Genomic DNA, 24,209 nt, shown 5'->3' with positions numbered 1-24,209 from the left:
AAAGCCAAAAAGCGGAATATGGGCTGATTTCTTCATATTGCGTGATACATTGTTTGATTTAGTGGGCAGAGCTCCTGCAGATTTTGTTATTTTTGTCATGATCTTTACTACCCAATACCCCCTTGATTCGGCTGGTATTTTTTCTCTCGTTTCTTGCCAATGATATGTTTGACGTACAGTGGGCGGCGAACCTTCTAGTTGATTCTTATTTCTTATCTCTTATTTCCTTTTCCCTTTCTCTTCTCAGCATTGTGTTATGATACAACGACCCTTGTCATTTCGGATCATTGTCATCGGGTGGAATCCTACACGGCTGGAAGGATAGAAACTTTGTATTTGGATGCTTTAATGATGTATTTGACCTGTGAATATGGACTCAATCCTACTTCCAGTTATATAAGGATATTTTGAAGCTGTGTGTATATCATGATATCTATTATGGATTTACTATCCTGTCACCTTTTAGGTTCCAGTGGCGAGCCCAGGCCATACGAGGTTCAGGGCTAGATTCTCTTTATGTACTATTAGTAGGTAGTAGATAAGACGGAACACAGTCTGGCTCCGCTGTTGCCCTCAGGCTGGTGCTTGTCCTATCAGGAGCCGTCCAATTTCGGGGCGTAGTTGATGGGCCACTCAGCATAGAGCTGCAATTATATCTAATTCAGTCAATGGATCACCCGGGCCTGCTCATTGGTCTCGCCTAGATGCGATTTTTCACTAGATCGGAGATTTTCCCCGTATCAGCTTGCAGAGACTTTATATGATTCCGAGGTTCATATAGTATTGTATGAGTGTTACTGTGCCATGTTGGATCCATCATCCATATTGGAGAGTTATGCCAAGACCCATAACGGAAGAGTTCCATTGTGTACTTCGATCTACATTAACCTGGGGTAGTTGTGCTAGACAAGAATGGCGGTGGACTAAAGCGGCCATATCCGTAAGAGAGACCCTTAGATGGAATTATTAGAATGAGTATATTAAAAACTAATTCTCTAAAAAGTCATCAATCAATTTTCCAACCTATTCACACCCTTCTACCATCCTCTTTGCCCACATTGAAGCGGTAAGCTCTCCGAGGTTGCCCCAGTAAGGGGCTCTCTTCACTGTGATTGGCGGAGAAATGCATCCCCGTCCAATTCTCCCCCGCGCCCCCGGATGGATCCTCTCGTGCATTGAGGATACGATTTCTTCCAGCTTCCAATGTCGCACTCGTTTCAACGCCATGGATACTTGGCCTTTCTTGCCGCATGGTTCCCCGTCTTAAACTCTATACCCACCTACTGTGCGGCCGAATGCCTTTCAATTGATTCAGTCACCAGTCGATTTTCAGCGCTTTACTCTACCCCCTCAGCTCCTACCTAGACCTAGCCCTGGCTCAAAAACCCACTTGGCCTATGCGACGCGAATACGCGGATACCACTTTCTCTTTGATATCCGTGGGCCATTCATTTCCGAGCGCCCCCCTTTTCTCTCCTCCGTAACGTGGGGTTGGAGTAATTCGTCGCGTGGGGAAGGTTGAACCCCGATTCCGATTTCTTGATTTGAAAACTACTCTATCTCCATCTCTATCTCTTCTAGCTTGGGACTTTTTTTATTCTTGGTTCCTTTCTACTTCCTCTTCTTCCTCTTCTTCCTCTTCCGGCCATCAGGCTTTGTGGTGGATTTTTTTGATTAAGTATGAAAATATTGAGATCGGCTATACGATGATGCCCTCTGCTCTTCCGCCTATGGCGACGCCGTTGATTGACGAGACTGCTGTCTCTGCGGCGGCGATACCGGTTCCCGACTCTGCGGCTGCTAGTAATGCTTCAAGTTCCTCTATGCGACATATTGATCCGATCGTTGAATCTCCCCCGCCTGTATTTTCAGCTTCGAAAAATGGACTTACGACCTCGTCTGCCGATCCGACTCGTACCGTTGTGGTTGTCTTCGGTCCTACCCAAGAGCATATAGTACATATGGTGGCGGAGGTGCTTGGGAAACCATGGACAACAGAAACGCCCTTGGCGACACTTACAAATGCTGGGAATGCGGTCGTGGCTGGAGTGTTGGCGCAAGAATTGGGTCGGAGCTTGGAGGGTTGCGATCGATCAGGTCTTGCGGTTATCAATATGCACTGTGTGGAGGATGGGTCTGCGCCGGAGGATCAATTATCTGAAGCTTGCGATTATGAGTTTTTATACTCTCATAGTCCATTTTTGCGACGCTATTTGACCCGCTTCTTATCGTTTATCTTGGGCCAGACGAGACCTCACGAAGACCTACGGACGAAATCCCGAACCAATTTCATATCTACGACTTTTCCGGATGTTCATGCTGCTCTGCCTAATTTGGATATTTTGTCGGTCGGTTCAGATGCAGTGGAGATTCGTGTGGATTTGCTGGTTGAGCCTGCATCGGATGGATCGCCGGCTGGCTCAGTGCCTAGTTTGAAGTATGTGGGCCGACAATTAATGCTGCTGCGTCAACATACGGAGTTACCCATCATATTCACAACAAGATGTATCAAGGAAAATGGAAAATTCCCAATGGACGACCCCGCTTTGTTTTACAAGTACCTGCGACGTGCAATCCGGTGGGGTGTCGAGTATGTTGATGTCGAACTGTGGCTTCCTGAGGATATTCGACGCCGGCTATCCGACGCCAAAGGAAACAGTATTATTATGTCGGCTTTTCATGACTTTTCAGGAACATGGAAGTGGATAGCGCCTGAGGCCCAGCGCATCTACACTGAGAGTACCAAATACGCGGACATTGTCAAAATGATCGCCATGGTATCTACCATCGAAGAAAACTACGAGCTGGAGTATTTCCGTTCAACAGTTAAGAGCCGTGGTCCGGGCCCATTACTATCTGCCGTCAACATGGGCCAAATGGGCCAATTATCTCGTGCACTCAATACCGTCTTTTCCCCCATCACACATCCTCTTCTTCCCATGATCGCAGCTCCAGGTCAGTTGACCGCTGCAGAGATCAACTCAGCACTCCACATCATGGGCCAACTACCCAAACGCGATCTATATGCGATCGGTTCGTTCCGATCAACGCCACATTCAATGTTCATAGAGAAATGTCTCAATGAGCTAGGATTACCCCACACATTCAGCTCTATTGACCGTGGACCAAAAGGTGCCATGGAATCAGTCATCACGCAACCCCAATTTGGCGGCGCATCAATCAACCCTCCCATCCCAAGCTCTACAACATATATCCCCGCTATAAGCGACGCAGCCCGTGCCATCGGTCTCGTAGATACAATCGCCCTCCGCCCCTCCGGATCAAGAGAAGGAACACCAAACGGCACCGCCACCGCCACAGCGCATTTCATCGGCGAAAACACCGCCTGGAAAGGCATTCGATCAACCCTAACACGGGACTATGTCCCCTCCGCATACCGCGGCCGCGCAGCGATTATCCTCGCCGGATCAGAAACTGACGCCTCCGCCGCAATCTTTGCCCTGCGCAGTTTAGAAGTTGGACCAATTTATACGGTCGGGTTTAAGGCTGCTGGACCCCTTGCTCCGGGCCTGGAACCATTTACATCGATTCAATCTGTTAAATTGGTTGAGCAGCCGTTTGTGATTGTTTCAGCGCTTCCACCTGAGAAATCTCTCTTGGTCCAGCCGCTTCTGCGTCACTATCGTAGTAACGGTCGGTCTTCGCCGCCTTCGACGCGCGGAAAGGTTTATTTGGATTTAACTACTGGACCGCGCAAGGGTGATCCCCTAGGAGTCGCGAGTAGTGCTGGGTGGATGGCGTATGGGTCGGAGGATGTTAGTGCGTGGACTACGGTTGAGACGCTTCGGTTGCTTGTTGGGCAGAATGTGCCGTTTGACTTTGTTCGCATGGCGTCTGGGCGTCCTTTATTCTAGCATTAAGACTATCTGTGGGGGCAAATGTTTTCCATGGTTGTTTTGCTATTTATCGTGTTCTTTATGTCGGCTCTGGCAATGCGATAGATGCTGGCATTGGGGTTCATGTTTCTTGAGTATGGGAGTCTCTGGTTGGAACTGAACTTGAACTTGATATGTATCAAACATACATTATGATATTATATTTCAATATTTTAACTGTTCCTTGATATATATATACACGAACCTATCGTATTATGATGTGATCCAGTGAGAACCAAGGAAATACAAAATCCAGAATGCGATGAAACTGGCACAATTTCCACCAGCACAGAAAAAGTACATAACCACTTGATCCCAAACGTGGCTGATTTCCAAGGTCAACAGTGCCGAGAAATGCCCGTGCAGACCCTCGGCTGGGTAAAGGCTTATTCCATCCTGGCTGCAAGTAATACAACCAAGGTTTCCCTGAAGAATCAAATCCCCCGATCAAGGAACAAGGAACAAGGCACAAATCTACAGGGAAGACGGGGTACCTGTTCTCCTAATAGCCGAGACTACGGCAGTAGAGTTCAAGTCAGTACTCCGTACAGAGGGGGATGATTAGTCTGGATTAGTCTGGATTAGTGTGGTCTAGTCTGATTGGGCTGGGCTATTTCCAAACCTGCTAGTCCCTATAGAACCGAGTGCTACGATGCACACTATACAAAGTTTGGAATAGCTTCCGTTTCTAAAACAGTAAAGGGCTTGTCGATCGGGTTAAAGTAAAGTGAAAAAGAGAAAATTAAAACCCCCAAGTTCCAAGTTTGCGTGGTTTTTGCAGGGATTGCTTCCAGTGGCTGGTGATGATGAAAGGAGAAAATGCGGGGTTTTCTTTGTGCATTGGGATTATACATATGCAGGTTGGTTTGGGTTTTATTCCCGTGATGAAAAGTAGGAATCTCGTGCAGGGGTGTAGCCTGCATGGGGATGATTGGGGTTCGGTTCGGAGTCCCAGGACCCTAACGGCGCGGGGGAATGGAGGGAAATAGTAATCTGCTCCGAGGTTCTGTCTCGGGATAGTAGAGATGGAGGGGATGGGATGGGATGGTAAATATGGATATAGTGGGAATGAATGGATATTAATGAAGAAGAATAAGAATAAAAATAAGGATAAGGATAAGAATAAGAAGCAGAGAAGCAGTCTAGCATTGACTATCATAGTCCTGGTGTAGTCTGTACTGTGTATGCAGTGAGCAAACAGTCAAAACTCCGGTGGCACTTTCTCCGCATTTTCCCCTTCTCCACAACTTTTCTCTCCTCAAAGGCCCCCTGCTCCCCAGATCTGGGAGAGATTGGACCTTATCTTTATAATCATTCCTCATAGTCCATGTCTTGCTCAATGTGACCATGTCTCGTCCCCAGGTCAGCATCGATCGCCTCACTCCTCGTCGCGCCACTCTCGAACAACGCGAGGCCATGAACTGCAAGTCCTGTCGCAAACGAAAGGTACTTGTCCCGCCATTCCTGGTGTTTTTTTGGGCCTTTTGTTTGCTTTTTCAACAACCCCAACCTCACTACCTCTCTCAATGCGCTAATTCAAAATTTCCCTTCCTCATCAGATTAAATGTAATCGTTTGCGACCAAGTTGTGAAGCCTGCAAGGTCTTTCAATGTGCCTGCGTTTATGGTGAGTCGTGGAGCCCTGTCAAATCTATCCCCGCCGATACAGTGGTCTGATCATCTCCGCTTCAACATTTGAAGATGCCGTCCCCAAAAAACGTGGTCCCAAGACAGATGTCCTCGAAGCCCTTTTAAAAAGGGTAGATGGTCTAGAAAGAAGATTACAGGATGAAAAGGATCCCATTTCACCTACTTCCCCGGATAAAAAATCGGAAGACCTCCCGATAACCCAGTCAAATGGTCGTCGCGACAGTATAGACCCCGCCTCGTCTTCTTTCAATACGTACCCCACAGACTCGCGACCGTCGATATCAACACCCCGGTTTCAACATAATGATAACACCTTTTCGCGACCGAGCGCCCATGGCTCAGCGCTGGGTTTATCTCAGCCTTCGCCGCAGCAAAATGGGCATTTATCGGAAGCGCTCCTGGATGCTTATTTTACACGATTGCATGGGAAGCCGTATTTTATTTTAGATGAGTCGGTTGTACGACAGCGTCATCAGTTGAACCAGTTACCCACACACTTGTCTATGGCTATATCGGCTATGACACTCAGGTATGCGGTGCCATTGAATTTGTTGTCGTGGGAAGTCTACGTACTAACTTGCTTTTAGGTATACCTATGCGGTCGGTCAGCCAGAACAATCTATACATATGGGTCTAGATGCAGCTTTGCAAGCGCGACGTATGGTGGATATCGACAATCCTACCGCAGAGGGACTGCAGACCCTGCTTCTGCTGTCGCAAGCTTTCTTTGCCTATGGACTAGGGAAGAAAGCGTATATGACATTTGGTATGACTGCAATTTAGCTCTTTTCTGCGCGGTTTACTTTTTGCTAACAAAACAATATAGCAAACTGTGTAGCAATGGTGGTCGCTTTGGACCTTTTCCGAGAGGTGCCATCAAAATCCAACCTTTCGCTTCCTGAGCGTGAAATGAGGCGACGGCTGTTTTGGTCAGTTTACCTCATGGATCGCTTCATGACCTGCGGGTCCCGCCGCCCATGCCTCATATCAGATCATTCCATTGTTTTGCGTCTTCCTTCGTGGTCACCGCATGCAGCAGGTCTCAATATGGAAGGAGAATTGTTCCATGTTGGACCAAATATTCAATATTCCGCAGATTCTCGTCGGAAATCCCCCAGTGCGGCATCATTGCTCATTGACATTACGCGAATTCTGGGTGTCACAAATCGGTACCTGGCTGCTGGTGGAGTGAAGGGTGACTCTCATTTCCCCTGGCATGCGCTTTCCAATCTCTCCAAAATTCGACAAGAATTAGATATCTGGGCCGCGGGTACTCAGGATGTCTTTGCTTCCATCGCGGCATTGTTTGGTCACCCTGAGAGTACGACTCTATTGCTCAGCAAATTGATCTATCATCTGGTCCATTGTCTGATCTACCGTCCGTTTCTACCTATCGACCTCGTTGAATTAAGAGGAACTGGCCAGCATCAGTCATGGCAAATCGAAGCGACAAACCTATGCTTCTCACACTCGAATGCTATTGCAGAACTCGTCGAGTTAGGTCGCAATTCTCCACTTATCGAGTGGCCTGCCTTTGTAGGTTACTGCGTGTGTACAGCAGGCACTGTCCACGTTCATGGTGTACATTACAAAGGCCATGAAGGCGAGGTCTTCTCATCTAGTGCCGAGTTTTTGACCCGTGAGATGCATCAATTGACCTGGCTACGAACTGCTTGGGCTGGTGTACAGCATCAGCGCGAGTTACTTCAAACTATTTATACATCCCACGCGGAGCTGGTTCGCAATCTTGCAAGCAGTCCCATGAGGTTCTCTCCGGTCTTTCATCTCGAGGACTTTTTGGATAGATATCCTGGTCTCACAGTAGATGGGGCACATGTCCGACTACTAGATACAGGCGATGAAATACACCCAAGGTAAGTAATGACCCCTTTCGTGATACATCGACGCTTGTTTGCCTACCACAGAAACTAACCCCTGCCAACAGTGCATCAAACATGGTTGACCGTCAAGATCATTACTACCACCGGCCCATGGCGCCCCCATCTTACCAAAGCCAGAACTTCTACTCCAACACAAGGCCCACGCCACCTCCCTTCCAGTCTACCCAGACTCCCGACTTCGAGCGACATCCATCCGCCTCGCATTCATTACCTGGTAAACCAAACCACCAGTCCGCTCTCTCCCCAACCATCCAGTTCCACCAAACACCCAACCAATCTGATGCGTCCCCATCTCTCTCATCCATCTTCCCCGTCCAAGGCACCACAGACCTACCCTCAACACCATCCGGTGCTCAAACAGATACAAACCACCTATCTCTTCCAAACCCCTTCTCCCCCTCAGCTTTCGGCCTCTCACCCCCCTCCTTCTTAACCGATTCATCTCTAAGCATCGCCCCAACACCGCCATCAAACCCACAATACGCTACCTTCCCCTTTGATACTGTCAACGCAACCAATGGCGCAGGCGCATCCGGTACTGGTGCCACCGCCCTGACACCGGGTGCCCAGTCACAAACAAGCGGTTCCCACACGGGAGGTAGTGAAACGGGAAATCTAGAAAAAGATCCATTCCTCAGCTTGCTGGAGCAGTTAGCTGAAAACGAACACTCACAGGGTGGACCTAGTGAATTGGACTTCTTTTTAGCAGGTGGTGCTGATCCGGAGCCGGATATTGTTGATGCACCCGGGGAAGAGAATACGGAGATGGGACATGATTAGATTCTTTTATTTTTCTACTGTAGTTTAGTTTTTTGACCTTTTGCCGGGTTTGGTCTTCTTGTTGATATATGAGCTGGCTAGCCTTGATATAGGCTTGTATTTATTGGTTCAGCGATCTGTATACCCAAACAAACGTTCGATTTCTTCCCAGGATATGCGCCCCATTCAGATGACTACGTTATGGGAAATGCAAGGATAAAAAGGTATATTATGCGTGGAGTGAATGAATTGAGTAGGAAAATAAGGACAATCTTTCTATGATTAAGAGATCAAGTCAAAATTCCGGTATAAATTCTCTGGAAACGCCATATCTAACTTATCTTTTTAACAGTTACTTAAATGCTTTAGCATCCTAAACGATTATATCGAGTCGCTCCATTTGTTATGATCAATTCGGGAAACCTAATGTAGGACCCAGGAGTCGTAAGCTGGAGTCCATGGAGCAGCCCATAAGGGAGAGCATGAATCAGCAGAACAGAGGAGCCGCAAGGAGCACCATGATTGGAAGTCTTTAAGATGGTTAATAAGCCTGTTCCCCGCCTAAATGAGGATGTATGAGACATGAGAAAGAGAGAATGGTCAAGGAGTATAGTGTTTGATTCTCTATAAAAATGACTACTTCACCCTATGCCATAGATCATCGTCATTTCAAAGTTTCTACTAGTATAGCACCTAGGCATAGCGAAGAAACTACCAGCATATCCTATCGTAGACTAGGGATTTCCAAGATTACTACGGTGGTCCCCCACAGAAATCCCGTGATGCGACGATATATCTCCACCGGGTTCGAACACATCGGAGACTCGAAAGTGTCCACTATCCGGAATCTCCGCTACCTAGTAGTTCCACACCTTCACTCTCCAGCTGAGATAAATAACGGGATAAGCTATGATTCTCCTCCCTAAATATCTTCGGGAAGGATAACTATGTAAATATATTAAAGATCCTTCTTATCTAATAGGTATACTATTAACTTAAAGATTAGCTATATAGCCTTGAGTTGTTTCTCGGACTCAAGAGAGAGCACCGATCAGTGATAAATTTAATCCATTCACGCAGTAAGGAATATTTCCATCAAGGCCTCCAGGACTTCAGATACCACACAGCCGCTGAACCATCTTCCCCATGGAGTTGTATATGTATTTCGAATCTTAATGGAGCATCCCTACGGAAATACTAAGGTTGGTGAAGTATGTATATGCATATGTATATTCCAAGGTTTGAAGTATAAAACAAAACGAAAAAAAGCTTCCTATTTACAAGATATGTTCAACAATCACATAACCCCATGAATCTTTTTAATAAAACACCGTAAAAAGAATCCCATCAAACTCGAACTCGAACAACCCTTACAGTCTTGACCCATTAGCAGGGGCATTACCCGCACAGCAGGAAGTGGAGAAAGCATTCTTAGACTGTGTATCAACACAAACAGCAGAAGGAGGAACCCAAAGACCAGGGTTCTTCTCATGGAAGTTCGAAGCCCGAAGCATAATACTAACAGGCTCAGCAGGCATAATAGGGAAATCCTCTGTGCGAGGGAAATGCGTAAGACCAAATTGAAGATAGCAGACAATATCGGTGTTATCAATGCTCTCGTTACGCTTGGCCCAGTCCAGAATTGTAGAGTTGTGAGGGTGGTTCTCGCGTCCATCAGACTGGCAAACATAGTCACCAGCAGGGAACAGCTCGTAATCCTTGTAGGGAGTAACCCAGAGAGGCTTGCGAGCGAATGCAGCGCGGTTGTAGACTGTGCTTCCTGGCTTGGCGAGGAGAGGAGGACAAGAGGTGTTGAGGATCTTGTATCCAACGGGCTTCTTGGCAATTGTGTTCATTCTGTTGGGGTTGATGATGTCCCAAGTACGATTTGTCTCGTAGCAGTAGTCTGCTGCGCCGGCGAGGGCGGTACGGAGAGGAGTCTTCTTGCTCAGGAAGGCGTTTCCGTAAGGGTTCTCGGGAGATCCAACGGGGGCATCTGCGGAGACGGCATCGTTCTGCACGACGGAGTTGTTGGGGCCGTCGATTTCGGGATCAATACGCAGAGAGAAGAGATGTTGGTGGTTGTGTGCTGTGATCTGGGGAGCAACCTGGGTACCGTATGGGGCGGCTTCCTCAGTTGGGTGCAAGCAGTATGTGTTGAGCATTCCGGTGAGTTTCATTTCGAGCTTGTAGGTTCCGTCAAGAGTGAAGGTGTGGTAGAAGCCGTACTCGTAGTTTGCGGCGGTGATGATTTGGGAAACGATGAGCTTGCGATCACGGGCTGAGATCACAGTTCCATCACGGTAATCGGTGTGCTTGTAGAGGAGACCGTTGTCTTCTTCGTGAATGCAGATGGCGTTCTTGATCACGGCTGCTTCACCGTTGGATGTGGACATAACTCCGTCCATGTAGTGGATTTCACCCTTGCAGTCACAGCCCAGCTTGAGGGAGTTGGTCATCAGGCCGGAACCATACTCGCCGACGTCGAAGGCATGCTTCTTGTGGTGGGGTCCTTCAGGGCAACCGTAGGGAACGACCATCTCGACGACACTGATACGGTTGAAGAGAGTTCGCTCGCGGTCTTCGTACATGTCGTGTGTGCGGACGTCGGAAATAACAATACCCTCGCGGTAGTTGAAGCCAATGTGCATCTTGAAGTTGGCCCATGTGAGCTCGTTGCCGCGGACCTTGAAAGAAACGCCCTGAGGCTGGGTGATATCAATGGGCTTGAGGCGGTCGTGGTTGTACTTGTCTCCAATGAATTCGGGGAGGTAGTTGTGTTCCTTCAGAGGAACGGCGGTGCGCTCACCGTTAACGAGGCGGATGTCAACGCTGAGAACCTCCTCGGTCTCGGTATCAGCTACCACGGTGAAATCGAGAGGGTGGGCGTATTGGTTGTCGAACTCCGAGGCACGGTAGTAGGCTAGACCTTGTTGGAGGCGGCGGTCGAAACCCCAGCGCTCGTCGATACCAATGGCCCAGGCGTCGAGGAAGACCTTGTCCATGTCGTCAATGCCGAGTTCCTTGCAAGCGCGGATAACGCGGGAGTCCTTGCGGGCAATGCGCTCCATCACATCCAGATCCTCCAGAGTCAGAGTGGGCATGGCCTCGTGGACTTCCTTCCATTCTTCGACCTTGCCGGTGGCCAGGTTGAGCACAACCTCGGCGACTTGCTGAGTCTCGCGCTCGATGATGATGGCGAAAGCACGACGATCGGGGGCAGGGATCTTGCCTGCGCGGAAAGCTTGGTACTCGGCCTTGCGGGGCTCCCGCAATGTGAGACAGTTGAACTTGATAGTCTTGGGGCTGGCATATGCGCGGATAAGCTTAGCAGCCTCTGGGATTTCCTTAATGGACAGCTGATCTAGAGTAAATTGTTAGTTTGATTTTTTGGGAGGAATTCGTGCATTGATTATGCAGGGAAAATTGATAATCTGCAAGGAACACACGTACCTAATGGGTGGGGAGTTCCCTGCGGGAGCATGGCAGCGGCAGCAACACTGTCATAGTCTCCCTCCCGGAAGATGGTGTAACCCGGGATGGACGTGGTATCAGGGGCAGACGCCATTGTGAAAGATTAAGCACAAAAAAAAGAAACTTGATGAAGCTGTAACGAAAAAAAAGAGAAAGTCTCCAAGGCCATGGCCCTTATATAGTGGGTTATCCGAATTTGTATCAGATCGATAGAGCCCGCATGGACATTCCCAAACAGGCAGCTGGGATGATATCTTCTGGTTCAGTCGGGGCTCGCGACTCTTCCCGACAACGTGACTAAGTGGGTTTTACCATGGGTTGGCCTTTTCTGGCCAAAGCCTGGAGAACGTCCGAGCTTTGGTCTTTGGTGTTTGACATTTTTCTTCAATCATTTCTTTTGCGTAAACGTTTTTTAAAGATGCGGGCAGAGTGGCCAATCAGGCGTCCCGTGTCAAAATGCACAGATGCACTGATAGGGCAGGTTGAACCTAGGCTTGGTCACGCTCTCACCGATACGCCAATGGGCTTTGACGACAAGCTTATGGTTAATTCTGGGGAAGATCAATTTGATGGAGGGGTAACATTCTTATCAGTTTATCGCTGCGTATAAGCTGCATTTACAATATGCAGATGTTATCGTTATCAGAACATCTCGATCATATCTTTTATCTCTGTAGATAACCTTGCATCTTGTGCTACCCCAGTATATAATACATGTATGCAATAAGGAAGATACTATCAAAAACTTACTACTGCACTCATAATATCTATCGCCGTGAATAATTCTATCTCAACTGTATCTCAAAGCCTGCTACCTCTATTAACAATCGGTGGCAATCAAAATCCCTTTTCATCTAGTTGCGTGGACCTACCTCATTAGGACTAGCGTCTTATCGGTCCATACTTCTCCACACCGGAACTCAACAATCACCGTTCAACCCCCCCCCCCCGACCCCGAGATCATCTGGAGATGCCGTGTGGGTCTTCTTCTCCAGAATTCCGCATGTCGTCTGCCTTCTTCTTCGGGCATGTCGTGCCGAGATCTGGTTAATGCCAATATGCACGCTAACACCGGTGATGTAGCTCTAGTTCCACTTGGACTTTAAGAGCTTCCATCGGCTGTACTTGACTTGGTGCTCTCAACCTTTCATCTTGTTTGATACAGTGTGAAATATTGATCACCATGTCTTTAAATGTGCAATGTGTTGCGCCTAACGGTCGCAAGTGGACTCAGCCTACAGGTCTGTTTATTAACAACCAGTGGGTGAAGTCGTCGGATGGCGCTAAGATTGCCAGTATCAACCCTGCGTACGTGCAAGAACTATTCCTTTGAGAAGCCAAGGCCAATTGATGCCTGGATTGGAATTGCAATTGAAGTTCTAACATTTTTGTTCTGGTATATAGAACTGCGAAGGAGATCACCTCTGTTTACGCCGGTACAGAAAAAGATGTCGATACCGCCGTTAAGGCCGCGCGCGCCGCTCTGAATGATCCCAGCTGGCGAGACTTGTCCGGTCTCGACCGTGGCAAGATGATGAATCGTCTCGCTCAGCTGATCGAAGACAACAAGGAGACTCTGGCCGTGATCGAGACCTGCGATAATGGAAAACCATACCTCGTATCGCTGAACGATGATATGACCGAGACCGCCGAGACTATCCGCTACTACAGTGGTTTCGCCGACAAGATCTTCGGACAGGTTATCGATACCACCACCGACAAGTTCGCCTATACCGTGCGCCAGCCCGTGGGTGTTTGCGGTCAGATCATTCCGTAAGTTAATCACGACGGCAGCAGCAAAGAAGATAAACTGACATTTTCTTTTTTTCTAGATGGAACTTCCCCCTCTCCATGGCTGCTTGGAAGCTTGGCCCTGCCCTCGCCTGCGGTAACGCCGTGGTCCTGAAGCCTGCCGAGCAAACCCCTCTCTCGATCCTTTTCCTCGCCAACCTGATCAAGGAAGCCGGCTTCCCTCCTGGTGTCGTGAACATTGTCAACGGCCACGGTGCCGTTGCTGGTGCCGCTCTCGCATCCCATATGGACGTGGACAAGATCGCCTTCACAGGCAGCACAGCTACAGCTAAACAAATCATGAAGATGGCCAGCGTCAACCTGAAGAACATTACACTTGAGACAGGCGGAAAGAGCCCTCTCATTGTTTTCGATGACGCTGATCTCGAACAAGCTGTCGAATGGGCTCATATCGGTATTATGTACAACCAGGGTCAAATCTGTACTGCTACCTCCCGTATTCTGGTCCACGATAAGATCTACGACCGCTTCATTGAAGCTTTCAAAGCCCAGATTAAGAATGTTTCTAAGGTCGGCGATCCATTTGATGAGGAGACTTTCCAGGGTCCCCAGGTGACTCAGGCACAATACGAGCGTATCTTGTCTTATGTTGATGTCGGAAAATCTGAGAAGGCTACCCTTACCTGTGGTGGTAAGCCATTCAAGGGCGTTGGCGATGGCAAGGGTTTCTTCATTGAGCCTACTGTTTTCACTGATGTATCTCCTAAGATGCGCATCTATCAGGAAGAGGTCTTCGGTCCCTTTGCTGTTATTGCTCGCTTCAAGACTGAAGAGGAAGCAGTGCAGATGGCCAATGATTCTGAGTATGGTCTAGGTAGTGCTCTTTTCACTACTAATCTTACTCGTGCTCACCGTGTTGCGAAGAGGATTGAGGCCGGTATGGTCTGGATCAACTCTAGCAATGACAGTGATTGGCGTATTCCTTTCGGTGGAGTTAAGCAGAGTGGTATCGGTCGGGAACTGGGAGAGGCTGGATTGGATGCCTACTCCAGTGTCAAGGCTGTGCATGTTAACATGAAGTCCAAGTTGTAAAGTTATAAATTTCGGGTTTTTGGCCTTGAAAGGCTTTTGTACATAAAATGAGATTGAATGATTTGCCAAAAGATTGCTTCTGATTTTGATGAAAATTTTGATTTGGGATGATTTTTTGAATTTTTTTATCGTAGACAGTATTGTTTGACGTGTATGTGTGTATATGTACTCATTTCCTTCTATGTGCAGTACTACCTATCTATTCACCCAGTCTATTTACAATGAATCGATAACTTGCCAATTTTCGTCTTCCAACAACCCAGTCTAACGTTAACCATTTCTCAACAACTCTTTGTACAGTTCCTTTCCCATGTCCTCCACTGTGAATCGTCGCAAGTCTCTCAAATCATGAAGTTGACCTTCAAGATTCCCAGGAATGATAACCAGATCAATCCTTCTTTCTCGCAGCAGATGACTGGCCATCATTAGCAACCGTCTCCTGAGCTTGAATCACATGCGTGAATGCCTCTTCTGTGTTCAAGTAGGTTCGACTTCCTTGAATAAACCAGAAAGAGATGGCAATAACAAGCATAACGCCAAATACTCCGATAGCGTAATTCATATCTCCACCCGACGGGTTGGGCGAGCTGGGAAAGAAGAAGAACACAGTCGTTATGGCGCAGTAGACGATACTGACCCAGTTGGCTGGCGCACCCAGCCTTCCAAGATTAAACTGTCCTCCTGGAGGCAGCTTATCGCGACCAACCATGAGCACAGTGCTAATGGGCAGCCCGTAGGAGATTGTAAGGGCAATGGTGCTAACGCTGAGAATAGCGTTCAAAACTGTCTCGGCGAAGAGGAAAAGTACTCCGACCAAGGCAATGAGACAGCCCTGGAACCAGAGGGCTCTGACGGGGGCTTTCCAGTATTCATCGACGTGAGACAGGTATCGACCGAATGGCAGACCGCCGTCACGAGCAAAGCCCCAGGTTAGGCGAGATGCGGTGGTAACGATACTGACACTCTGTCCGAGGCCGTTGGCGACGAAGAGAGCGATGAGAACGGCGGCACCGTTTGTGCCTACGGTTTGTTGGACGAGGTCCAGGAAGGGTAAACCACTAGCAGAGTTGACGACGGAGTTGACCTCTTGAATACAGAAGAGACAGACCATCATCAGAATGAAACCGCTGACAGCGCCCGAGAGAACAGCAAAGTATATAACCTTTGGTGCATTCTTGCGAGGTGCAGGAATTTCCTCGACCATGTGGATCACAGCATCAAAGGCAGTTAATCCATAGGCGGCTTGAACTAAACCAATAAACCAAACAACACCATCAGGCCATCCGGTCTGATTGATCCATTTGCCAAAGACAAATGAAGCAGGCTGGTAGGAAAGCTCTGATTTCATTCCCACGGAAATAAGAAGAGCGAGCGAGAACACGAAGAACAAGGCAAAAAACCAAACTCCGACCACATTGTTTAACCAAGGAAGGAATTGTTCTCGACGACACCCAAGAACATTAATCAGTGTTAGGCAGAAAACACAGCCCATATAAACGACAAATTCTAACCAGCCGGTTGACGCGCCCGTCCAATTCGGGTAAAACATAACTTTCATGCCCAGCATGAAGTTAGTCATAAAGGCAACCTGCGACGCAGCAAGAGTCCACCAGCCAAAAACATTAATCCAAGCACAAATGTAGGACACAAAGCGTCCTAACGGTGTATCCCAAAGACGATAGATCCAATATGCTTGGCCCAAGGCTGTAGGCATACTACTGCAGATTTCTCCTAGAGAAAATGCCACACATGTATTGCAGAATGTCACCAAGGCGAGACCCCAGAGAATCGAGACTGGGCCTCCATTAACAAGACCGTCAGACAGATCTTGAGCAAAAGTGGACCATGTTCCTAAAACACAGAAAGCCATAGCTAACATGCTCCAGATGTTGAACTTCCGTTCAAGGGCCTGTCCATGGCCGAAATCCGCCAAGTCGCATGCATCGAGGATGTTTTGATCGGTAGGCTTCGAAGTGGTGTGTTCCAAGTCCATAACTTGAATTATTTTCTTCTTATATAGTATTCAGGGCGAATTGTCTCACGCTGCAGACTGTGGGCTCATTCTCTGAAATCGTATGATGGTCTTGGCTTCGATGAGGAGACGGATGGATATGACTCCTTGTATGAATGAGATTGGATTGAGCCGAAATTATCAAATCCATCCCCAGCCGGGGTTTTTTCTTATTTTTCCTGGGGTTCCCCACGGGTATCGGGTCTGTGTGGGCTTTGGAGGGGGGAAAGACCTGCTTTACACCGAGACTGGCCCACATTGTGGCTACCAAACCTTGGGAGGCCCTGGGGATTAAACGAGATATTACCCTGCTACTGATGCCTGGTCGTCAGAACTCCACTAGAAATTCTTCATAGCCCAAAACTTCCTGGTCGGGTAGGTGGATGCGGCCTGTTGGCGACATTTTCGAACATGAAATCATTCGGACATGGCGATCATCGTATAGCTTGAATCTCTAGCATGGAAAATTTAGGATCGTGGAGCATGGTGACTCTCCGAGCCGATTTTATGACACACCATTGCATCGTTGGTCCAGTGTCGGGGGGATGTTAGGTGGCGAGTTCCCCACGCGATTGATATAATGAGAAGGACTACCCGTTGGTTTAGGCGGGTAGTGACCTAGACTTCTTCTGAAGATTGAATTTACCCAATTTGCCGATGTCACTAAGGGTAACAACAGGGCCGAGCAAATGATACGAAGCCGATATCATGGGCGATGTGGGACCGACTGGTGGCCGATAACGCCTGGTTGTACTTTCCTAAAACGGACACGCTTCTTCCCTGTGCCGAGCTCGGGATCTTCCGTAGAGACCGAGTATATAGTTTAACGGGGTAGAGTAGCACCTGGCAAGGTGTCCAACATGAGCAAAATACGGGCTGATTGCGAGGGAATTTGAGGACCAAATATATGCTCGATCTTTATTATGTAGACTAGAAAGCACCTCCCTATACAGGATTAGAGCGCGCTATTTTATTTCGAGTGAGTAGATTGTCTAGCCAATCAGAGCCCGTTCAACCATAGGGACACCACCATATATGATCTCGAAAGAGGGCCCTGGGGTGCAATTCTTTTCTTGCTTCATATTTTGCTTTTTCCTTCTTCCTTCTTATCTATCATCATGCCGTCAGACAAAAGAAAGGACTCTCTGAGTCATCGCCATCGGTCTCATAAAGGTTGTTGGACATGCAAGCGGAAGCGAATACAATGTGACGAAATGAGACCTTCCTGTCAGCAATGCTCCAAGCGGGGCATCACTTGCGAAGGATACGAAATAAGACTACGATGGGGTGCCGGTATTGCTTCTAGAGGGCGCTTTAATGGCGCCGAGAAACCAGTCAAAGAGTCTATACCACCCCATTCAAAGCGAAGGTGGGATCTTCGAGGCAAGGGCGAGGAAAGGGATGATGGAGATAAACAAGGCCAGCCGGTTCTTCTTCTCGAGAAAAGCTTCACTCAAGGTACGAATTTATCAAGTGTCAGGCTTCTTTTCACTCTATGTTGTTTGTATCATTCTTTTTCGTGTTCTTGTAAATGGCCATAAATCTATAAGTTCTTGGCATGATGTACGAAAGATTTGAAGAGGATGGGATGATTTCACTAACCTTGATACAGTTTCATCCTTAAACCAAGACGTTGCTGCACGAGCAACAGTTAATATCCTTAATGTACCCACCGGGCAGGACCCGCAAGACTATATCGATATTAACAAACATTTCGAGCTGCCTGCGTCAACGGAAAACATGAGAAATGGAGAAAGACTGTTATATAGCGAAGTGCAGGCGCTGGATACGGGATATATAGGCAACATTTCAAGTAGATCAGCTCTCATAGCTTAGATCTCGATTATTGGGGTATTACTCTCAGGAAGGTTTTATGAAGAAATCAAATAATATTCAGATAATGCCCAAATATCTTGTTCAATAGCAAACAAAAAGTAGAAAGTAACTCTATGAAATGAAAAATTGCAAATAAATGAACAAGATAATAAACGCTAAGCCAAAATTCCCAGGTATTCCTTCTGTCTCCCATGCCTTTGTGAAAGCCCTTCTGCTTGGGCCGCTTTCCTTGAAACGAAGGCCGAATGAGGAATACGGATCGTCGAGGAGTTAGCTGATAAACTTCCAATGGCCATCCTCCATTTAAGGGCTCTTATATTGAGGCAGCTCACTCTCACTGTCCGATAAGCTGCTGTTCGAAAAGCTATGATGTGGGCTATCTGGGACCCCTAACAACATAAGGCCCCGAATAACTGTCTGATTCCAATCGACGACGCTTAGATGGAGATGCCTTACTCATCTTCTGATGAGCAGCCATCTGAGGTTTCACCATCTGACGAGCCGCCACCTAATGAGCCGCTATCCGATGAGCCATGGTCTGATCCCAATCGACGGCATTTAGACATAGATGCCTTAGACTTATCGTCTGATGAGTCACTGTCAGATTCCGATCGACGGCGCTTATGTAGCGATGTCTGAAAATCATCGTCTGATGATTCGCCGTCTGATGATCTGTCGTCTGATGATCTGTCGTCTAATGAGCTGTCGTCTGATGAGCTGTCGTCTGATGAGCTGTCGTTAGATGAGCTGCCGTCTGATGAGCTGCCGTCTGATGAGCTGCCGTCTGATGAGCTGCCGTCTGATGAGCTGCCGTCTGATGAGCTGCTGTCTGATGAGCCGCTGTCTGAGCTTTTCGAGCTTTTGGTATCGCCGTCTGAAGTATCTTGATCTTGATCATCTTCACCGTCCTCACTTTCGTCCTCTGTTTCTTCCTTCTCTACCTCGAGGTCCTTGTCAGGGTTCATTCCCTTCTCCCTAATCTGATCATCTGTTCGCCGGATAGCCTCCAGTTGCTCATATAGTTTATTCTCTGTTGCCCTCCAGCTGTCTTGGATTGTACCGAGCTCTGTTTCCAGTGTTTCTAACGAGTCTCTCGCTTCATCCGTATCTGATTGCGTGTGGTCTTTAATCTCTGATTCAACGCTGTCGATATGTTTTAACAAGTTTTCCAATTCCTGAAAGATTTCAAATGCCAGTTTATCTTCCCAATTTTGCTGTTTTTGCAACTGTCTGATCTCCTCTGTTCCCTCCTCTTCCTTTTCCGTCGTTTCATCCCTGCGGGACCGAAGTGTATGCCTATGAAGAATCTTATCTAGTCGTCCTTGAGGTAAATGTGTCTGGACTTTGCCGACATGAGTCACATCGACAGCTCTAAGATTGGCAGGCTTGCCGCTTGTTGGGCTTGGATTGGCAGTATTATTAGGAGAGAAGCCCTCAGGACGAGTCCAGTCAGGAAAATTATGTCCTTCGAGTGGCTCAGGGTTTTCATGTTGAAACAGAGTCGGCATAAAAGTTGCTTCATTATCAATTATATCATGGAGCTGTTTTTTCTGTAGTCTCCGGCGCTTGTCTAGGTGAGTGTCTTTGGGGGAAGCTTCCATTTTGCCCCAGTCCACTGACGTGTCGAGCTCATACTCGTCTCCAGACAGTAATCCGTCTCGATTTTGTAGCGCATCGTGGATTTCTGAGCCATAAAGTTTTCGTTTTGTGCCTTGACTGTTCTCTTTCTCATTATCTGGCCCGGTTTTCTCGTGGTCTTCCTCGTCACTATACTCTGATTTACTATCAGAACCAGGGTCATTATCATTATCAGTATCAGACATACTGCCTAACCTATCCGTCTGGGGGGTTCTAGCCTCGTCGGAACCCTCTCTGTCACCATCATCTGTTTCAATATCAGACAATTCATTATTTAACGCTGGTTGTGGTCCTGGAATAAGCCCCTTCTGCCAATAGGGTTCTGACTCTGACTCTGTCTCTGACTCTGATTTACTACCATCTACCCATTCACCATTACGTTCTTGTATTGGACTATTTTTCGGTGAGTGGGTATGCTCATCGCCGCTGAGTTCTGAGCTCTTGTCTGAGTCTTCCTCTACCTCTGACTCTAAGTCTGAGCCTAGATCGGAGCTTCCGTCTGGGCTTCTGACCGAACTTCTTCTTGAGCTTGTGTCTGAACTTCTTCTTGAGCTTCTTCTTGAGCTCTTGTCTGAGTCTTTTTCTACCTGTGGCTCTAACTCTGAGCCTAGGTCGGAACTTCTTCTTGAGCTTATGTCAGAGCTTGTGTCCAAGTCATTTCCTACCTCTAGTTCTGAGTTTAGATCCTCTGGCTCTGAGCCTAGATCTGAGTCTAGATCTGAGTTTGGATCCCCTGGCTCTGAGTTTATGTCTGAGCTTCCGGCTGAGCTTGTGTTAGAGCTTGTGTCCAAGTCTTTTTGTACCTCTGAGTTTGGGCTTGGATCCTCTGGCTCTGAGTCTAGGTCGGAGTCTAGGTCTGAGCTTCTGACTGAGCTTATGTCCGGGAGTTTTTCTACCTCTGGGTCTGAGCTTGGATCATCTGAGTCTGAGCCTGGCTGTGAATCTTCTGACTGTGAGTCCTCTGCCTCTGATTTGAGCCCTGAGTGTTCGGGCTTTGATCCATCGTTGGAGCTGGTGTCAGGGTCGGTCTCGTGATCAGGTTCCTCATCAGAACTCCCATTTTCCGATAGCGTTAGAGGCTTACGCAGTCCTGGTTCGGTCAAAGTTGCTTTCGGAGTACTGCTTTCTCCAGATGGGGAACGTTTGAAACGACTATTCCAAGAAGACGGGGAAGGAGACAGATGAGGCTGCTTTGATCGATCTGGTAAACCACCTTAAACAAGACACTTCGTCAGCATAGATCCCAGGTAAATGGTGCCATGAAGAACAGATTCGCTCACCTTGGGCATTTTTCTGTCGGATAATAATTGTCAAATCAGGTCGGCGGAGCTCCGATACGTCTGCCTCAGGCAACTGTTCGCGCATACTATGATAGTGCGCCTCAATGGAGCGCTTGATTGCCGTGAACTTAGATATATTGGTAACTCTACTTTCATGCTCTTGTGGGTCTTCAATTTTGGTAATATTGATGTCTTTCAATGCGGTAGAGCTACACCAGATCTCGTCCTCTTCTGGAAAATACATATCATCCTCTTCTTCCAATCGTCGTTTGAATGCGTTGAGGTCTATTTTAGATATATCAACCCAATCACCATCACTACTTTGATGTTCTGGATTATTTGGATCGGGCAGAAGATCATTGAGTCTAATTGAAATTGGTCTTCGTGGGTGCGAGGCTCGAATGATGTCGAGATCGGCATTTGGGGTCATTGAAGGCCGGTTATGATCAAAGATTGGTCGTTTGTCACGCGGTCGATTCTTTGGGCTATCGTCTTCAGATTCATCTGAGGGCTCATCGTCGCTCTCATATCCATTATCCGGATAATCCTCTGTTTCAGAACCGTTTTCTGGATCCTCTCGCCCAGCGTCATCTGTTTCAGAACCGTCTCTTTCTGGATTCTCTCGCTCAGAGTCCTCTATTTCTGAACCGTCTTTTTCTGGATACTCTCGCTCAGAATCGTCTGTTAAATCCCCTTTCGATCCCGTGTTACAACTACCCTCAGAGCTTGTTGTGGACTCGCTTCCAGGACTACGTGGAACTTCAGGTTCATCATCGTCAGTAACACTTGTGTTACGGCCAGTTCCGGCTGATGGCGATGGCGATGGCGATAGCGATCTATCAGAAGGGGACCTATAAGACGCCCGATGAGAGGGTTTGTAATTTCTCTCCTCCTCCACGTCATCGTCGTCTGCTGGTGCTGACCCGTCGTCTAAAAATTCTCGATCTAAAGAAGTTGGTGTCTCTGGTGCTTCCGACGCAAAACGTTTGGTTCTCGGTGTTTTTTCAAGCTCATCTTCATGGTCCCAGTGCTGATGTTTGAACTGAGCAATTCTGTACAGAGTTTGACGCAGGACATTTTTCCCCTCGATCGTCTTCTCTTGGTCATATCTTTTCTGGACCCAATCTGGCGCCTCGCGTAGCTTTTCTACAACTAATCGTCGAAGGTTTGCTCGATTTCTTGGTGAGCTGAATTTCATCGGTCTAGTAACGTACTTTTTGTAGACATCGCGAACGTAGTGGCGTAGTTTTGTCTGGGCTTTTCTGAGATTCTTGTCATGTCCCTCGATAGCAAAATTCTTGTAGACTTCTTCAAGTCCTCTGGGGTCGATTTCCATAGGACCTTTATAATTGACTTCAGTCTCCTTTTTTTTTCCCCATCCCCCTTTTTTCCCGCCTTTGGGACTTGCCAATCCATCCCTTTTGGGATCTAACTTTGCCTTTTTCTTAGCCGGAGGCATATTGAAGGACAGTACCTCTGTACAATGAAAGTAGAGAAATTCGAAGGTTGAAATTAAAAATGTTTAAAAGATTTGTAGATATCTTATTTCGCGAGGGCTTTTTCGATGTTTTAACCTCGAGGCTCCTTTGTTACATAAGAAATGGAGCCATTTATATATAGAATGATGATGTAGACTCGATGGATTATAGTTTGAATCATTCACATTTTTGAAAGAGAAAAATACACAGGTGAAAGAATGTAGATTGAAAGGGCCGCATTTCAAATGCAGCAAAACTTCGTCTCACATAAAGAGAACCATGGAAGTGTTCCTGGGTGGGTGGGCTGTTTTGATTATAAAAGATGGATCATGGCCACAGGCTTTGTCCTGCAGAAGGCAGTCGGCGTCTTTGGAACCCTAGTTCTCTTTATTCCAATTATCAAAGATTTATTGTTTTTCTACTCTACGCCTGTGATCGGGTTATTATGACCTTTATTCAATAAATCTTCCCTTGAATTTATCGTTGTAATGCTTTTGTAGAAGCTGGTAAGACTCGGAGTAGTTGAAGTGTAGTTAAAATTGTAGAGACCTATCACGGCTAAGGGAGGAGCCTCGGATCAGACCTACCGATGAGAAGTAACATCTTGGAGTAATAAAGATATAACCTTGAGTCTTATCAATGTATTTTCTTTTAACCACCTTTGTTACAATACTTACCCCTCTTAGACTGAAACGGGCAATGAATGCTCTCTTGTTTACTGACAAACCAATACAAAGTAGCATTGCAGTACCTATTTTAATGTGAATACAAATCTTGGATCAAAAAAGCATAAACCAAGATACAATGTGGAAAACGTTAGAATGTAAAATAAATCATCAGCGATAAGTCCCAGGTTTGAATTTCAGACCTGCATAATCGAGAATATAATAATAAAGCATACTACACTTTATTTCACAAAGAGCATCTCGCACCCGCCTTTGTTCGCATAATTGACAAATAAAAATCAATCAGCTTGCATGAACTATACAATATACGTAAACTCACATTTAATCGAAGTAGATTGAGATCAAGCCAATGAAGTACTCGAATTTTGTCCAAAAATAAAGACTCGATCCGCCTTAAACCCTCTGTCAGAAATAAGTGATGCCCCTTCTGATTGCCCAAGATAAACTTCCCACCATCTGTAAAATAATAATTGAAATGGGTATGTCCCGAAGCCCACGCTATAACATTCGCACTATCCCAGCATACCTGCCCCCGCAAATCTGTAGCAAATCCGTTGCGACCTCACTCTCAGTATGTCTTGGATGCTGGCACCGCTCTATACATGGAGCATGATGTTTTAATATTACGATTCTCCGATGAGGTTCTTTAAATGCTAAGTTATGTAAGGCTTATAGCTCAAGCTGTGGGACTATTGGAATATTATGTGACCTAAATATCTTGGTATTCCTTCTGACTCGATCGAGCAATCTAGGGTCA

The 24,209-nt window shown here is 47.1% G+C and overlaps 7 protein-coding genes across 7 annotated transcripts; 4 read left to right on the top strand and 3 right to left on the bottom strand.

Annotated features, from left to right (window-relative positions):
- Window positions 1-1,706: 1,706 nt before the first annotated feature.
- N7478_006800 (type I 3-dehydroquinate dehydratase) lies at window positions 1,707-3,875 on the top strand (the record flags this gene model as incomplete). Its single annotated transcript, XM_056923014.1, has 1 exon — window positions 1,707-3,875. The coding sequence occupies one exon, from the start codon at window positions 1,707-1,709 to the stop codon at window positions 3,873-3,875; it is 2,169 nt and encodes a 722-aa protein (XP_056781051.1).
- A 1,368-nt stretch (window positions 3,876-5,243) lies between these two features.
- On the top strand, window positions 5,244-8,226 carry N7478_006799 (transcription factor domain-containing protein; the record flags this gene model as incomplete). The annotated part of the gene is made up of 5 exons (XM_056923013.1): window positions 5,244-5,365; window positions 5,565-6,074; window positions 6,133-6,311; window positions 6,372-7,419; window positions 7,491-8,226. 5 exons carry the CDS (start codon window positions 5,244-5,246, stop codon window positions 8,224-8,226), a joined length of 2,595 nt encoding a protein of 864 aa, XP_056781050.1.
- A 1,349-nt stretch (window positions 8,227-9,575) lies between these two features.
- N7478_006798 (peroxisomal copper amine oxidase) lies at window positions 9,576-11,773 on the bottom strand (the record flags this gene model as incomplete). The annotated part of the gene is made up of 2 exons (XM_056923012.1): window positions 9,576-11,569; window positions 11,659-11,773. 2 exons carry the CDS (start codon window positions 11,771-11,773, stop codon window positions 9,576-9,578), a joined length of 2,109 nt encoding a protein of 702 aa, XP_056781049.1.
- Window positions 11,774-12,862: 1,089 nt separating this feature from the next.
- On the top strand, window positions 12,863-14,523 carry N7478_006797 (uncharacterized protein; the record flags this gene model as incomplete). The annotated part of the gene is made up of 3 exons (XM_056923011.1): window positions 12,863-12,987; window positions 13,084-13,452; window positions 13,512-14,523. 3 exons carry the CDS (start codon window positions 12,863-12,865, stop codon window positions 14,521-14,523), a joined length of 1,506 nt encoding a protein of 501 aa, XP_056781048.1.
- A 388-nt stretch (window positions 14,524-14,911) lies between these two features.
- N7478_006796 (uncharacterized protein) lies at window positions 14,912-16,516 on the bottom strand (the record flags this gene model as incomplete). The annotated part of the gene is made up of 1 exon (XM_056923010.1): window positions 14,912-16,516. The coding sequence occupies one exon, from the start codon at window positions 16,514-16,516 to the stop codon at window positions 14,912-14,914; it is 1,605 nt and encodes a 534-aa protein (XP_056781047.1).
- A 1,136-nt stretch (window positions 16,517-17,652) lies between these two features.
- N7478_006795 (Zn(II)2Cys6 transcription factor domain-containing protein) lies at window positions 17,653-18,370 on the top strand (the record flags this gene model as incomplete). The annotated part of the gene is made up of 2 exons (XM_056923009.1): window positions 17,653-17,992; window positions 18,147-18,370. 2 exons carry the CDS (start codon window positions 17,653-17,655, stop codon window positions 18,368-18,370), a joined length of 564 nt encoding a protein of 187 aa, XP_056781046.1.
- Window positions 18,371-18,822: 452 nt separating this feature from the next.
- Window positions 18,823-22,747, bottom strand: N7478_006794 (uncharacterized protein; the record flags this gene model as incomplete). The annotated part of the gene is made up of 4 exons (XM_056923008.1): window positions 18,823-20,477; window positions 20,521-20,632; window positions 20,674-21,098; window positions 21,289-22,747. The coding sequence occupies 4 exons, from the start codon at window positions 22,745-22,747 to the stop codon at window positions 18,823-18,825; spliced, it is 3,651 nt and encodes a 1,216-aa protein (XP_056781045.1).
- Window positions 22,748-24,209: the final 1,462 nt, after the last annotated feature.

This window comes from Penicillium angulare, assembly GCF_028827245.1.
Source record: "Penicillium angulare strain IBT 27051 chromosome Unknown utg000004l_segment0_segment0, whole genome shotgun sequence".
Lineage (NCBI taxonomy): Eukaryota > Fungi > Ascomycota > Eurotiomycetes > Eurotiales > Aspergillaceae > Penicillium > Penicillium angulare.
Note: the sequence above shows the minus strand (reverse complement) of the source record. Positions and strands in the feature narration are given on the sequence as shown.